At 40.8% G+C, this 17,378-nt stretch overlaps 1 protein-coding gene across 2 annotated transcripts in view; it reads right to left on the bottom strand.

Moving 5' to 3' along the window:
• NRK (Nik related kinase) overlaps positions 1-17,378 on the bottom strand; it is a 184,988-nt gene that overhangs the window by 38,131 nt on the left and 129,479 nt on the right. For both annotated transcript variants that reach the window (XM_075184270.1, XM_075184269.1), the window contains 6 exons: positions 17,170-17,340; positions 15,593-15,710; positions 14,913-15,071; positions 12,888-13,031; positions 11,496-11,630; positions 4,018-4,118 (listed from right to left, as the gene is read on the bottom strand). In XM_075184270.1, coding sequence (XP_075040371.1) covers positions 4,018-4,118; positions 11,496-11,630; positions 12,888-13,031; positions 14,913-15,071; positions 15,593-15,710; positions 17,170-17,340 — 828 coding nt within the window. The remainder of the gene's footprint in view (positions 1-4,017; positions 4,119-11,495; positions 11,631-12,887; positions 13,032-14,912; positions 15,072-15,592; positions 15,711-17,169; positions 17,341-17,378) is intronic.

A 17,378-nucleotide genomic window follows, 5' to 3' on the forward strand; every position in this document is an offset into this window, starting at 1 on the left:
TGCTGAACAACTGTAGTACTTGAAGTTTCTCTATAGTTTTTTATAAATAGTAAAAGAAAATCATGTATTATAAATTAATTATGCAAAATATGATGTATCCTATTACATTGTGCCCAGTATATGTTGCTTCAGAAATCCCCAGTTACATCTATCCCCTGTTTGAAGGCTACACAGAGGATTCTGTCTTAGAACTCTAAAGACTTCTAATCAGTTTGATCTAGGACCTTGCAGCTTGTGTGATGTTAGCTGCTGGTCCCAGTGCTGATACTGAGATAAAGGGCACAGTTTCTTGTAAGTAACCTTTGATTTGAAGGTTATAGCTTTGGACCGTACAGCTCAACTGTATTAGGTGTTAGGCCTAGATGATTGTTCTGTAAAACAATTCTCCCCCCGGTTTTTGTTAAAAATACACAGGAGACCACTAAGTAAACCTGATTTTATTTAAAAGTTACTTGATGTTAATGGACAGCATTCACATAAGATAAAAATACAAAGTGAATCTTTAAAAGAAAAAAAAAAATCAGTCACACTTTGCTTTATAATTACTGACATTGCAAGTCATTTGTGAAAATGTAAAAAATGCATTCCAGCAGCAGAGCCTGATTATAAACACATGGAGCCCTTGGCATTTTAACAATATTTAAGGCCCTACATGTTCAAAGCTGTACCCTCACCATACTCTTGCATGTGCATATATCAGCACTTCCCCTTGAAAATTATTTAATAAAATACCACATTGCATAGTTCACATTGCCAGTTACATTTCACCATGCTTGCCTACTGTTTGGACCTCCTCTCTGTGATCTCCTGGAGGGGAAGTTCAAAATACAAGTGACTGGGGTGTTTCATCACAACCCTGCTCTGCATTGCACAACAATGCAGTTTGTCATCAAGGCATGTCCATTTCAGAATGAAGTGAAGTGGGATCCGGGTGGGTGGCCTGCTCTAACGGGAGTCTGGGAGGACTCCCAGAAATTTGTGAGTCTCCCGGACATTGAGTAGAGTAGTCAAGTATGTTTTCACAGAACCCCTCATAACACAGATCTCCCCATTGCACTTTGCACCTCTTAGTTAAGATCCCCCTTCTTGCTCTCTCCCCTCAGCCTCTACACATTCATATTGCACAAAAACATTGTACATAACCCCCAATTGCACAAACTCTTGATTGCACATTCCCCTTGCCTGTCCACTTCTGACAGCCCTCACTCAGTTGCACAGTGTCACACAAACACTCATTGCTACACAACTTGCTGAATGTTTTGAGCCCCGAGAATGCTCAGATGTCCCTATTAATAAAGACAACTCTCCCTGCCATAGCAACCGGAATTCTGGATGTGAGATGGTTGTTTTGCCCTCCACGAACCTCTATTTGATGTAGTCTGGTGGTTCTAGGCAGAAATACCAGCATTATGTGTGTCTCTAACAGAGTGATGCACGTAGCCACTTGGAACCATGTATAGACATTGTTTTCAAAATGGCAGAACAATGAACAGCTGGTGCTACATGAAATATACTACTATCCTGATACAGAAGATGCTCACACTGCCTATCCCTATAGAGAAGATACTGACACTGCCTATCCTGATACAGAGGATACTGACACTGCCTATCCCGATACAGAGGATACTGACACTGCCTATACCGATACAGAGGATAGTGACACTGCCTATCCCGATACAGAAGATACTGACACTGCCTATCCCGATACAGAGAATACTGACACTGCCTATCCCGATACAGAGGATACTGACACTGCCTATCCTGATACAGAGGATACTGACACTGCCTATCCTGATACAGAGGATACTGACACTGCCTATCCCGATACAGAGGATACTGACACTGCCTATACCGATACAGAGGATACTGACACTGCCTATCCCGATACAGAAGATACTGACACTGCCTATCCCGATACAGAGGATACTGACACTGCCTATACCGATACAGAGGATACTGACACTGCCTATCCCGATACAGAAGATACTGACACTGCCTATCCTGATACAGAGCATACTGATACTGCCTATCCCGATACAGAGGATACTGACACTGCCTATCCTGATACAGAGGATACTGACACTGCCTATCTCGATACAGAGGATACTGACACTGCCTATCCCGCTACAGAGGATACTGACACTGCCTATCCCGATACAGAGGATACTGACACTGCCTATCCCGATACAGAGGATACTGACACTGCCTATCCCGATACAGAGGATACTGACACTGCCTATCCCGATACAGAGGATGCTGACACTGCCTATCCTGATACAGAGCATACTGACACTGCCTATCCTGATACAGAGGATACTGACACTGCCTATCCCGATACAGAGGATACTGACACTGCCTATCCCGATACAGAGGATACTGACACTGCCCATTGCGATACAGAGGATACTGACACTGCCTTTTCTGATACAGAGGATACTGACACTGCCTTTTCTGATACAGGGGATACTGACACTGCCTATCCTGATACAGAGGATACTGACACTGCCTATCCTGATACAGAGGATACTGACACTGCCTATCCTGAAAAAGAGGATACTGACACTGCCTATCCTGATACAGAGGATACTGACACTGCCTATCCTGATACAGAGGATACTGACACTGCCTATCCTGATACAGAGGATACTGACACTGCCTATCCTGATACAGAGGATACTGACACTGCCTATCTTGATACAGAGGATACTGACACTGCCTATCCCGTTACAGAGGATACTGACACTGCCTATCCTGATACAGAGCATACTGACACTGCCTATCCTGATACAGAGGATACTGACACTGCCTTTTCTGATACAGAGGATACTGACACTGCCTATCCCGATACAGAGGATACTGACACTGCCCATTGCGATACAGAAGATACGGACACTGCCTTTTCTGATACAGAGGATACTGACACTGCCTTTTCTGATACAGATTATACTGACACTGTCTATCCTGATACAGAGGATACTGACACTGCCTATCCTGAAAAAGAGGATACTGACACTGCCTATCCCGATACAGAGCATACTGACACTGCCTATCCTGATACAGAGGATACTGACACTGCCTTTTCTGATACAGAGGATACTGACACTGCCTATCCTGATACAGAGGATACTGACACTGCCCACTGCGATACAGAGGATACTGACACTGCCTTTTCTAATACAGAGGATACTGACACTGCCTTTTCTGATACAGAGGATACTGACACTGTCTATCCTGATACAGAGGATACTGACACTGCCTATCCTGAAAAAGAGGATACTGACACTGCCTATCCTGAAAAAGAGGATACTGACACTGCCTGCAGGGCCTGAATCTTGGCTGTGTTCTGTACACCAGCTTGTTAGGATTCTGCTACTTGAGCCCCTTTCCTGGCTTTTCCTTTGCCTTACTGAGAATTGAGCTCTGGCCCGTAGTGCAAATGACGATTTTTGAGGCTTCTGAATCAAAGCCTGTGTATCACCTAAATAATGTGCAACAACAAAATAATTTACTTGAAGTAACTAAAGTGTTATCTGCCACAATGAATTTGTCCCATTTAGTTGCTAAAATCTAGCTTGTTTGAAAAAAAATGTGTAAAGGGGTGAAGCCTCTCTATCTTACATCATTCTAAATGAAGGAGGTGGCGCACAGATGCTTAAAACATTATCGATCAGAGTAATTCCCTTATAGTGTTCATTGAAATGTGCTGAACATGACCAGTAAATGTGAAAAGCAAAGAACAATCAAAATTGAAATAATGGCGTATGCTTCATTTTGCTGTTTGACTCATCTCAGCAGAAGTTGATTTGTGCTGCTGCTACATTACAGGACTAACATAAGATATAGAATGTAAAGCAGAAAGGTACAGTAAGCTGCAATAAAAAGCAATGAGGAAACCTTCTTAACGAGATGAAGAAGAGGAGAAAAGTATATTTTTCAAAGCACAATTTAACGGTAGTTGGACTATTACTGTTCAGTGCACAACTGGCACATTTTATACAGAAATGATGGATGACTCACCTTAAAAGCCATAAATTTATGGTATGGCTTTGGCGCCCATGCGTACACTTCCACAGAGTTCTTCAGAGCAATAACAAGGAATTTTATTCTTTCATATTTAACTATATTGACAAAAACAGAAAATGGTGTTATGTCTGGAACAAGAAACATATAATATGAAGTGATATTTATAAAAATATACAATGTGGGTTAAATGTACTGTCCAAACATAGGAGGGTGACAAAAATCTGGGTACAATTTACCCATGTCCCTCATTCTCCCAATCTACTCTAATCAAAGCCACACCCACATTATGCTACGCTCTGCTTCCTTCTGTTGCTGCCACTCCGGCGTGGACACAACTGTTTGGAATTGTATCTTTCAGTGTCCAAAAACATTGAAACACTAATCCACGGGGTCCCAGATTAAAAGAAGTTGCACCACTGCCCGACATATTATAGTTGTATAATATGTATGTGTGAGAGTTCTTTACATAAACAGACAGGCATTAGATACATCATTACTATTTTGAATAGACAAAGGGGTTTATTTAATAATTTCCAGCAATAAGGCAGATTTTTTATTACTGCAGTTCGTGCTGATAGAACATCACCTGTTGCTGTAATGTATCATTAAAATCTCACAAGGCAGCTGAGCAGGGGCGAACCTAGAAATTATTTATTTTGGGGGGGGGTAGTGCCCCACACCTTTTTGCTGCGGCAGTGCACGATGTACATGTGCCTGTTATCGAGACCCGGTGAATCTTGCCGCTGGCAGGAGATATCACCTTGACCCCTCGATGTATAAGGCCTATCGCTGGTTAAAACACTAGTTTTTGCCGGTCATTGGGAATTTATCCCTTTAATAAACAGACTCCCAACGGGACAGATTTATCAAAGGGGAAGATCCCTATTAAGAGGCCTCCTTTCTCCTTCATCCAATATAACAAAGGAGTTACAGCCAGCAATAACTAACTTGGTAAAGATATTAGATTTATTGCTGTAATTAGGATTCTAATGATAAATAGACCTCACAAAGAGGAATTTTTCTTTTCACTCTGTTTTGATGTATTTTAGTGTAAATACATATGTAAAACATCAAGAAAACATTTCTCAGCAAAAAAACAAACAAAAACAAAAAAATAAAAATAAACCAAGAATCCTCTCTTTTATATTCATAAAGTCTGTATGCATTTGTTTTCACTATTTAACCATATTCCCTATATAAAATTATTTTTATAGAATATTAAAGGGTCTTTAATACCTGATTACAGCAACAACAGTTCTGTTTCAGCTACATGATTGCTAACCTCCTTAACTCTGACTCATCTCAAAAGCATGATGGCACTGTCTGAAAGTGGGTAGAATGGACTGATTTCTACGGTTTTCCTAGGGAGGATAGTTTGTACATTTTTCATGGTCAGTAAAATAAGTTGCGTGGAAGCACTCACAAAACATAAATTCCTCCTTTATCAAGGTGACTGTACAGTGAAGCACAAACAGTATTTATAACCCTTTTATGTTTAAAAAATGGCACTGAACTGTTGCCAGCGGACTTGTGCTTGGTGAAAGTGCAGGATAAAAACTTAGCCCAGCGGCCAAAAATGGCCAAACACTGGTGATTGGTTGTGGAAGTGCATGTGACCATGGCAAAAATACTAACGCACTACAGCAACATGGTGTAGTGTAGGAGCTGTGGTCAAGGATTCAAAGATGGCTCGTCTTCTCTACTGTGGCCGCGGATCTATAGATCCGTCCCTCCCTCCCTCAATCCCCGTAGTGCTAGATGTCACATGGGACGTGCACCATGTGACAGGTGCTGTCCCATGTGAGCAGACAGAGGAATCTCCAGCAGCTCCTGTAAACAGGTAAGTGTGGGAGAAGAGGGGGGGCTGCTAGTGTGTGTGTGTGTCTGTGAAAAGGGAGTGCCCTGTTATACTGTGAGAGAGAGAGAAAGGGGGGGCTGCCATACTGTATGTGTGTGAGAGAAGGAGAGGCAAGCTATACTGTATGTGTGTGATTGAAAGTGGGGGGCCCTGTTATACTGGGAGAGAGAGAGAAGGGGGGGTTGCTATACTGTACGTGTGTGAGAGAAGAGGGATGGGGGGGCAAGCTATGCTGTTTATGTGATTGATTGAAAAGGGGGGCTTCTATTCTGTGTGTGCAATTGATTGAAAGTGGGGGGCCTGCTATGCTCTGTGTGTGTGTGTGAGAGAAGGGGGCTGCTATACTGTGTGTGTGTGACAGAAGGGGGGGCTGCTATACTGTGTGTGACAGAAGGGGGGGGCTGCTATACTGTGTGTGTGTGTGTGTGAGAGAAGGGGGGGCACTGCTATACTGTGTGTGTGTGTGTGAGAGAGAGAGAAGGGGGGGTTGCTATACTGTACGTGTGTGAGAGAAGAGGGGGCCTGCTATACTGTGTGCATGAAAGAGACGGGGGGGCAAGCTATGCTGTTTATGTGATTGATTGAAAGGGGGGGGCTGCTATTCTGTGTGTGCGATTGATTGAAAGTGGGGGGCCTGCTATGCTCTGTGTGTGTGTGAGAGAAGGGGGGCTGCTATACTGTGTGAGAGAAGTGCTATACTGTGCGTGAGAGAAGGGGGAGTTGCTATACTGTGTGTGTGTGTGTCGGAAGGGGGGGCCCTGCTATACTGTGTGTGTGTGACAAAAGGGGGGGCTGCTATACTGTGTGTTACAGAAGAGGGGGCTGCTATACTGTGTGTGTGTGTGTGTGTGTGTGAGAGAAGGGGGGGCACTGCTATACTGTGTGTGTGTGAGAGAAGGGAGGGAACCTACTATACTGAGTATGTGATTTAAAGTGGAGGGCCTGCTATGCTGTGTGAGGGAATGGGGGGTTCTTAATACAATATGAGATATAAGGGAAGGGAGGAGTGCTCTCTTAATAGGTCAATTGTGGGAGGTAGGCTATTAATTTAATGGTGAAGATTAGGTGGGAGCTAATGGGTCCTATTTTATTTTTGGGGTGATGGGGCAATTTAATATATTGTTGGGCTATTTAATAGTGGGGCCTATTAAATTAGGATAGGGTTATGGGACCTTTGATTTAATGATAGGGTGGTATGGGGCTCTTGAATGTGGGGCTGAGTTTGGGGAGGAGGGCTCTTTATTAATAATAAGAATTATTTAATGGCGGGGATGATTGTGGGAAATGGTAATGTTAAATGTAAATGATATTCATTTTTGCTGGGTTAGTTGGAGGAATGGGTCTATTTATTAAATGTGTATGCTATCAATTTAATGTCAGGGCAGGTTGGAGGGAAATAGATCTATTTATCAAATCTGAGTACTATTATTTTAATGTTGCCACAGAAAGGAGGCCTAATTATTAACTGTGGGTGCTATTGACTTAATGCTGGGGCTGGTTGGCATTTTCTAAATTTCTAAATTTTCTAAATTTCATGTACCCATTATTTTTTCCATATAGGGCCTCCAGCATTCCAGGATCCAGACAAGCGGCAAATGAACTAAAGACACCAGCAGCCACAGGGAGTGAAAGTGACAAGAACAGGTAGGAGAGAGCAGGACAGTCTGCCAACTGTCCTGAATCTGGTGGGGCAGTCCGGAATTTGGGTGATTCTCTTGCTTAGTCAGGATTTGGTCTGACTGCAAGGACAGTTGGGAGGTAAGTCCCGCTTAGCCGTGTACTGCTCGTGATGGCAGAGCTGCGTACATCTAACAGTAGTGCACACAGTTTTGCCCGTGTATTTGTCTAAAATGTATCTAAAATGATAACCCTTCACTCTGTCTTAAGTGTCCTGGGCCCCTCAAAGCCTTATTCCAGGTCTGGTGATACATTAGTGATTGTTGCATTTATTCCATTGCCTGCCTTCTACCGAGCACTGGTCCCATTCTCAGATCACTATGTTGAACATATGGCCAGCCCTAATTACACTGACAATATCATTAATCCTGCCTCCTTTGCACTTACTATATCACCAGCAAATCCTTGGAATAGCTCTCCTCTTCACTTATGCCATTGTCTGCCAACCCTCCCTGCACTGTTATTAAGTCAAACCAATCCCCAAATCACTGGGCACATTTAGGGCTAATACACAATTGTTACAAAAGAAGTGTTTACTTGCAGATGCTTGCAGCATTTCACTTTTGTGGTGATCGCAGTGGATAGCCATTAATTATAAGGATTATTTTTAATGCATTTTTTTGAAACACAAGTACACATTTATATATTATATATATATATATATATATATATATATATATATATATATATATATAGAGAGAGAGAGAGAGATTTGACTGGTAATTTGTATCTCATGACGTCAGCGGAAGATGCAACAGTGTATGAGGTGCTCATATGCTGCTCTGGCAGACTGATCAGATACAATTGTGCCAACATGTTTCGTAATAGTTAAATTTATTAAACAAAGAAAGATATGGGGGTAAATGTATGAACCTCCGGATTCTTTACTTCCGGCGAGTTCAGCGTCTTCAGCGCTTAAATTTAAAGCGGCACTGCCTTGTAAAGGGAAGTCTACCTTTACAAGGCAGCGCCGCTTTAAATTTAAGCGCTGAAGACGCTGAACTCGCCGGAAGTGAAGAATCCGGAGGTTCATACATTTACCCCATGTTCTATGAGCGGACTATTGGAAGGATGTGTTAGTAGACAACTAAACAAGTTTGAGCACAGAGGCATAAATCAGTCGCAGATAATGCTAAAGTGTAATGTAATTTTATAACACAGGACTGGCAGCTTTTGCCCTGCATTGCTTTAGAGATGACCCACTGTGTCTTAAGTCATCACATTTAGGTTTTCCTAAGTGTTACTACAACCAAATTCCAGTAGTTCTAAATCCAGCATACTTTTGTGTTGACCACACCTACCATTGTTTTGGTCCCGCCCACATGAGGCCACTTCAAGAATTTTTTCCTGGGCCACATTAAGTTCCCAATCCGCCCCTGGTGATGAGAATCTTTTGGGTGGTGCGGGCGTGGAGGAAAAATACGTCAATCAACATAGGGCTGCAACTGCAGCAGCCCAGTTTTTGGTTGTATAACCAAATAGTCATAGTGCACTAGTCATAGTGCTAGCTTGGGATCAGAGAGGAAAAGACTGATGAGCAATGAGCAAATTCCAGTCTCTGCAATACCCGTGATGGCGGTTCAAGAGTTTGAAAAAGTCAAGAGGATTGACTATCAAACCCCAATTGTATGTGAAAATTCACTAGATAGTAAATCTAGCCCAGGTATAGACTCATACTCACAGACATTTATTACATGCATTTTACTACCATTAGTAATGCTGTAAAGCACATGTAAGTGGGTCTACCATTGTTTCTAATGCCGACATAGCCACTTGCCATTTTTGTATCATGCTGTTCAAGTCACATATTAGTGAAGAACATAAGACATGACCTGACTGTGAAAAGTAAAGTATTTTATATGATAAAATATGTAGAAAACTATAATCCCCCTGTATCACTATAGATGACTTGTTCTATAGTTAACAACAGATTTTAATAACCACTCAATTTACAATAACCGTAAGAAAATGATCTAGCAATTTCAATAAATCACAAAAAAAGTTTCTTGCCTGTTAAACAATACACATTATCAGTTACTGAAATATTTTATTATAGTAATTTAGTGCAATCAACTGTAATTGGGCTTCAACCCACATGGTATTTATATTATAATCAGGCATTTACCGGAATTAGTTGGATTAAAAATTGGGAGCACCTACACTATGAAACTATTCTATAGAACAAATGCAAATGGCCAGGTTTTCTTTTTTATTGTGTTAGGAGGTGAACATCTGCTTTGGAATTGTAACAAAACACTATTATGCTGTTTACCTTTCATTCCATCTCATTTTAGATTCTTTTCAAGCTTCAGAGCAGAATAGCAGAATTCTTATTCAGAATGTGTGTTCTAATAAAAGGAATGGCTCAGCTAGAACTATTTAATACCTTGTATGTGTATGTGAAAGTAGACCATTACTTTCTGAACAACACATTGTCAACAGACAAAATTGTTGTTATAAGTTTCCAGGAGATCTTCTAGTTGAACGTGGTTAGACAGACTAGTTAAACTGATTTTGTTTCTTTCCAATTCTATACATATTCCTACATGAAAGAAAGTTGGGACTGCTACTGAATTGACGATCACAAGGTGGGTAACTAAAGTATTAAAGCAGAGCTGTCATTGGTCTGACAAAAGTTTTTCATTTTTTTTTTTAAAAAAAAAAAAGGATAATTGACCAACTTTTCAAACAAGCTGAATATTATCAACTCTGCTTCACATAGAGGTGTGTTTGACACCACAATCTTTCTGCATCAGTTTCAGAGGAGCCTCAAATCACTACTTTGTGCTGCTGGAGTACCTTGCCCCTTCCACTATCTAATATTCAGTCTGCGGTCTCCTGTTTATCTCCATTTCCCTTTTTACATCATGACACAATCCCTGTCATATACACCCTAGTCTCAGTAATAAAATAACACAAGTGGACAAGTCACTTCCTCCCATAAAATCAGCATAACCATCTAAAATAATCTGTGCTGCTGTGAACATTCACATGCTTCTTATACTCCCATGCTGTGCGTTCAGCCTACACCAAAGCTTGTGCTGCATGCGTAGCTTAGTGAGCGTATTAACACTGTCCCACCCCCAGGCTCTGTACACAGCTTCAATGAAAGCATCCTCAGAAGATGTGACTGCATGGGAAGCTATTGGTCTGTGCAGTCACACTACTCCGCCCATAATCCAGCATTGCTAGGACTGCAGATGGGGCTGAAGTTCTATCCACTTCCATCTATTCAGCTCCATCAGGCCCCCAGGGAAGGACCAAACCCTCTGTACCCACACCACCCTTGTCAGCTGTAAGTCACAGCTTCCTGCAAGTAACCAGACCAGGAAAGAATGTGTAGGAATGGCTGAAAAGTGATGACCATGTGAAAGTTGTCACTAGGCAGAGCTGTGTAGCCCCAGGTCTACCTCCCTCTAGTATATCACCACTTTTAGTACAAGTTTAAGTGCCAGGATCTGTGGAGTGCAGCATAGGTGGTGACGCTTGAGAGTCGGAGCATGTACCAGTATTGCAATTAGTAATTTAGGCACACTTATTCTAATGCCTCTCTTGGTAGGAAAGTGGAGAGATAATGTTGTTTTTGCAAAGACAAAACTTTTTTTCCAGCTAAATAAAAACAAAGAATAGACTACGGACCAGTCCTCTTTAAGCGTACAGTCAAAAAGTGATTTTTAACATTTAAAGAGAAAGTATCACTTCCTCCTATAAGTCCATCATCTAAATATACCACTTGTAAAATCATCCAACAGCACTGCCTGGAGAATGTGAGGATTGGCAGAGCAGAGTCAGGAGCATTCTCTAAGTTGGGATGAAGGCAAAACAATAAGAAAAAAAACATTTTACATGAGTACATACTGTACACTGTAATTATTTTACCTGACAAAATTAGTTCCCATTGGGGAATTTAACGTATTTTGAGAAAACGTCCACTTACCGACTTTGTAGTGTACACAACCTTCCAGATCTCCGACTGAAACCCAGCCTTGTTTTTTCTCTACCTCTGGATCATTCCGTAGGATTTTATTCCTTAGCCATGATAAGTAATAAACTCTCAGTTTGTTTTTTTTGCCTTAAGTGAAAAAGAAAAAAAATGTTTTATGGATCAAATATAGGGGCTGATGCGGAGAGGGATTCACATGCCTTTAAAAATAAAATGCTCCTATGAAAGCAAGAGCCCCATTATGTACAAGTTCTGTTATACTGACTCCACTAATTATAACTGTGTATTTTTAAGTAAAGCTACATAAAAATAAATACTCATAATGCCACATGCTGGAGAGCACCCTGCTACTTAGCATTGACATTGACACATTTCAAAGGACAGTATCAGATATTACCTACTGTAATACTGCTCTGTCATATGTTTTCCTTCAACTTCTGCTCTGAGTGTTGGATCAATCAACTTAATTATAAAATTAATTTAGAGGTGTGTGGGCAGCACGGTGGCTTAGTGGTTAGCACTTCTGCCTTACAGCACTGGGGTCATGAATTTAATTCCCGACCATGGCCTTATTTGTGTGCAGTTTGTATGTTCTCCCCGTGCTTGCGTGGATTTCCTCTGGGTGATCCGCATTCCTCCCACACTCCAAAAACATACTAGTAGGCTAATTGGCTGCTAACAATTTGACCCTAGTCTATCTGTGTGTGTGTGTTAGGGAATTTAGACTGTAAGCTCCAATAGGGCAGGGACTGATGTGAGTGAGTTCTCTGTACAGCGCTGCGGAATTAGTGGCACTGTATAAATAAATAAATGATGATGATACATCAATTCTTTATGATATATACATTCTCTGCAAATACATTACAGTGGTATTCGTAAACACTATTAAGATGTTCTATCATAACATTTGAGAAGCTGACATAAATAAGAATTCAGAAACCAAGATCACTCAGACATAATAAAATTGTCACTTTTGTTGATTTTTTAGGAGAAAAAAAATCCACAAGTTTTTCTCTTCTAATTGATACGATTATTATGTTGTTGTTTTTTTCTTCTTTCTCACATTAGATTGCATGAATCATAGTGTAAAAATATCACTATTTTTACACTAAAGAAAAGATCCCTTAAAATTAGAGACAAAAAAAACCTGTAAGGAGTATGCACTGCTTTTGACCAAACTAATCAGCTTCAGCAGTAGAATCTTCCAACAACGTTAAGGTAAGAGCCAGAAAGCACATAACTATATGTAATGAGCAACCAAGGTTATCATCATAAATGCAAAACCAGAAAGATGACAAAGTTGATTTTATAAAGCCAGGATTTCCAATAGTGAAACCATACTACATAGAAATTGCACATGTAACGACTTGTATGAACACGGCCCACCTGAAATAGTGATTAGAATATTCAATCCTTCCAGAACGTCAATTTGGTAAAATCGTCTTCTGCTGATTAGGGAATAAACTCTCCCCTGTCCACTCCTATCCAAGAGCAATAGGCCATGTTCTGTTCCCACCAGCAAGTTAACACCTGGTATGTCAGAGCACAAAGTATAAATAGCACATTACACAGTTTAAGACCACAACTCACTTGGATATTAACAGTGCTGGCTCTAGATATTTGCTATCAGTGCAATCACATGGGAATCCCTCTAGAGGGCGCTCTGGGACACATACGGAGTTCTATATTTAAAAAAAAGCGATGACTTGTTTTCTGTAGCAGCTCCCATCTTGCTACTTCCAATCCTAATGTACTACATTGCATATGCTTCCTAAAATGAAACATGTATTTGTTCATCTGTGGGCTGCTTTCCAGCAGGGAAGGTATTCAAATTGTAGAATAGGTACAGGAGGCCCAGAAATGATCAAATATACTATGGGTATGACTGTGGTACACAAAGTTGTCAGTATAAATTAAATATATAATTAGTGAAAACACAGACATCAGGCTGTCTACTTCTAAAGGCACCATTTAATATTTACTTTGTAATTACATTCATAACATTAAATAAATGACATTTAATTGACATTAGATGCTCTTCCTAGATAAAACGCAACTAGATTTAGAAAAAGGTGCCCCACTGAAAGCACTGGCCATGGTACGACTACCGCCACCCCCGAGCCTGTTTCCCATGAGTCAATATCAGTGTCATTATCTGCTAAACTGCAAAAAATAGCTTCCAATGCCTTCATCTCTTATACATACTTGCCAACTCTCCCGGAACGTCCGGGAGACTCCTGCATTTTGGGAGAGTCTCACGGACTCCTGGGAGAGTATGGCAATCATCCGAATTCTGCCCACTTCCTAGTGAAGTGGGCAGAATTTGGTCCACAACCAAAATTTCTCAGTGAATCGCGGGTCCAAAATTATGCGATTTTTGGCGCCCCGCCCCCCTCACGCCCACCTCCCCCAGCAGGCTCCCGGAAGACAACTCCATAGAGTTGGTAAGTATGCTCTTATATTATATACCACCATAATCAAATCTTATATTTAAATATGTCCTCAGGGTCTGCTGTATTAATGTACCTTTCTCATATTCCAGAAGGAATTCCCTGATTTGCCTACCCGTGGCTCTTCAGGTGTCAAATGCACTCTGGCTACTCTATGTATGAACAGGGCCGGATTAAGGGAATGGAGGCTTACCTGTCAGAGCAGTCCTCCTTCCATGGCGCGCTGTAAGCTCCTTACTGAGGAGATCTTGCGAGAGTTCGTGAACTCTCGCGAGATCTCCTCAGTAAGCAGATTACTGAGCGGCACCGGGGACGGATGACTGCAATGACAGCATTGATCTGGCAGGGGGCGCCCCCGCCCCCGGACCGATCAATAATGCTGCTGAGGACTTTGAAGGGCCCCCTGGATGCCCGAGGCCCCTGGGCTATAGCCCAGTTAGACCTCGGGTTAATCCGGCCCTGTGTATGAATGATGTGTCAAAGCAGGCACAATTGTGGGAAAATGAATGCAATCGGTTTATAAATAACACCTTTTTTTTACAATCCTTTTATACAGTGTTTTTAGTTACTTTTTCGCTCTTTTTCTGACAAAGGAATTTAATGTTTGAACATTTTGATCGCTAAATGAATAAAAAAGTATTTGATGCATTGGGTTCCCTTTATCTAATTTTATGACTTAGATGATGATATGAACACATTTATGCAGAAAATTCTAAAGGGTTTACAAAATTTGTAGCACAACTGTATATTACTTAACGTCTGTTGAATACAGTTTACACTGGCAAGTATTATCAGATTTTTAAATGTTAGAAAATGCTGTACATGCATCACAAAGTAGAAATAAGCTAAAACTGACTGTTAAAACCAATACACAGATACTGAAAAAGCTGTAGGACATACAGAGCAGTCATTTAAAAACAAAAGTTTCAGAGAGCAATACATATAATCTAGTAAAACTCACCCCAGAGTGCAGCGCACAGGATCTCAGAATTGAATTTCTTCTTATACTTGCGAATCTCTGGGCTGTCACTCTGAGGTCGAATATTTGTCGGATTAACATTGACAACCGATCCTTTCCTTGCATTTTCTCTGCGGAAAGGCTCCACTTTTATTCCACTAGCTAAATCAAGAAGACGACAAGGGCACGTAACAAATGAAATCCATTTACTCGGAAAGTACTAAAGTGCAATATCTATTAGTACCAAGCAGAGAATACTGATATATATTACATGCTATCAATATTAGTGGCAACTATTGTTTTGTAAACAACATCCCAAAATATTTTAGATTTAGAATTTAATACAAATGTGAGGTTCTTTTCACAAAATAAAACAGACTTTTGATAGGAACGCCATCATAGACACTTGGCCCTGTTCCACCAGTCAGCTGGACCTCTCTTTGCACAGAGGTGGGTCACAGATGCTGTGACTAATCGGCATCACTGATGCACATTATGGACTAAAGCCAACTGTCCCATAGGGTGCAACATTTGTAGATTTTGCCAAGAACATTTGCAAGATTAAAAGCATATACATTTATACATTTACAGTAAGTTTGATCAGCTTGAATACATAGACATACTGAAGGCTGCAGATAGCCTCTGATTAGCTCAAGAGCCACATCACTCTCATTTCTACTCACGGGAGACTGTGGGACTGGTCGGAGGTGAGAACTGCAGGAGCCTTGGGTCAATGAACGCACTAAATGATGTAGTGGAAGAGGAGCTATTTTTTGGTTGTGGACTTTCGCCATTTGGAGTCTAAAGATGGGAGAGAAATAACATCAAAAGTGAAACCCCTCGAAATGTTCACTATATTTCTAGCTGTCATATATTCCGTATACTTTCATATACTAATTATTCCCATGTACAAGTGTGTATATTTATACCCAAAGATAGCATAGAGAGGTGGCTTGACAGTGTTAGTAGTAAATGCTAAAGTTGTATTCCCCTAATTGTACACAATATAATAAGATTTTTATTAATTGTGAAGATCACATTTTCCATATAACATGTAAAATAAATACAAACCCTGTTCACATCTGTTATTTACCCCATTAAAAATTAAATGTAACATGGCTAAGTGCAGAACACGCTCTTCCCCCTCAACCTGCCGCATCCCCCAGCCTGATCCATCTGCGATGACCATAGTCTCTCCTGACTAGCACCTCTCCCATTGCTCTTGGCTCTTTATACCCTAAGTGCCCTCTGAATATTCACACTGCTTAAATTGGTGGTTACCCCCCCCCCCACCCCCCACAATCCCTCATGTTCCTACTGCCAACTCTTAATATCGCTCTCTAAACCGTAAAAACTGGTCACTTTTTGTCTAATGTTTCTCTTGAACACGATATATCATAATTGCTGTTTTGTTTTCACTATGTATGTAACACAGTATTATCGTTCTACTTTCTGTATATTCTTTACTGACCATTGAAAATAAAAAATTATAAAAAAAATTAAATGCAAGTTGCATTTCCTGTCTAGTCCAAATGAAGTGTCAATTAAGTAATGCAAATAGGTGTGACTTAATAAATATATCGGTGATGCTAATGGTTTAAATACTATAAGCTGGAGAGGTCAATACGCAATCACCAATGAGAAACAACTAGCCTGGCCAACCTGTGATTCTTCAGGTGTTATAAAACTACAAACCCAAGCATGTCTTGCCAGTAGATAGCCAGCCGATAGCTGGCAGTGCATGCTGGGACTTGTAGTTTCACAACACCTGGAGAGCCACTGCTTGGCCAGGCTTGAGCACGATAGTACTGCTGACTCACCATAAGCATTGTGTATCTCTCACCAACCCTCCAGTGCCCGCAAGAGAAACATGAGTAGGTATGGTGTCATTGGAACAGATGAGTACACTGTCAGACCAGTTTTCATGCATTGTACAAGTGTTCAAAATGCCAGTACCATGCACAAGTTTTACGCTAGTGAGTATAAGGATTTAATACTGACAATTAGATTAAGTATAGCTGTATATGTGTGATATAAACAAAAAGAGGGATATTTTCATAGTACTTCACTGTTCTATTGCAATGAATGGATTGTGAAAAGTATTGTGTGCTGCGGCAGTGTTTGCTCTAAATAAAGCTGTGTGAAACATATATGTCATGAAGGTGCAAAAGGTGACCTACTAATGCAAAGACAACTGCTCATTCTCTATCTCTTGATTGGCTAATCCAGTAGGATGGGACATGAAACAAAATGATTTCACCTGATCATTTAAAGATTTGTTGAAGGGTCTGTGACTTTTTTGAGGAGTTTTGTGCTGATTCTCTGAAGTCTCTGAAGGATGGCTCTGTTGTAAGAGATCTGGCAGCAGATAATTTTGATTGTAGGAGCTGCAGAGTCCTTGATTGCTGTTACAACTTTGCTGTTCAGCAGCCTGTTAGCACATAATACAGCAGATTGAAATATAAACTA

Source organism: Mixophyes fleayi, chromosome 9, assembly GCF_038048845.1.
Source record: "Mixophyes fleayi isolate aMixFle1 chromosome 9, aMixFle1.hap1, whole genome shotgun sequence".
Taxonomy (NCBI): Eukaryota; Metazoa; Chordata; class Amphibia; order Anura; family Limnodynastidae; genus Mixophyes; species Mixophyes fleayi.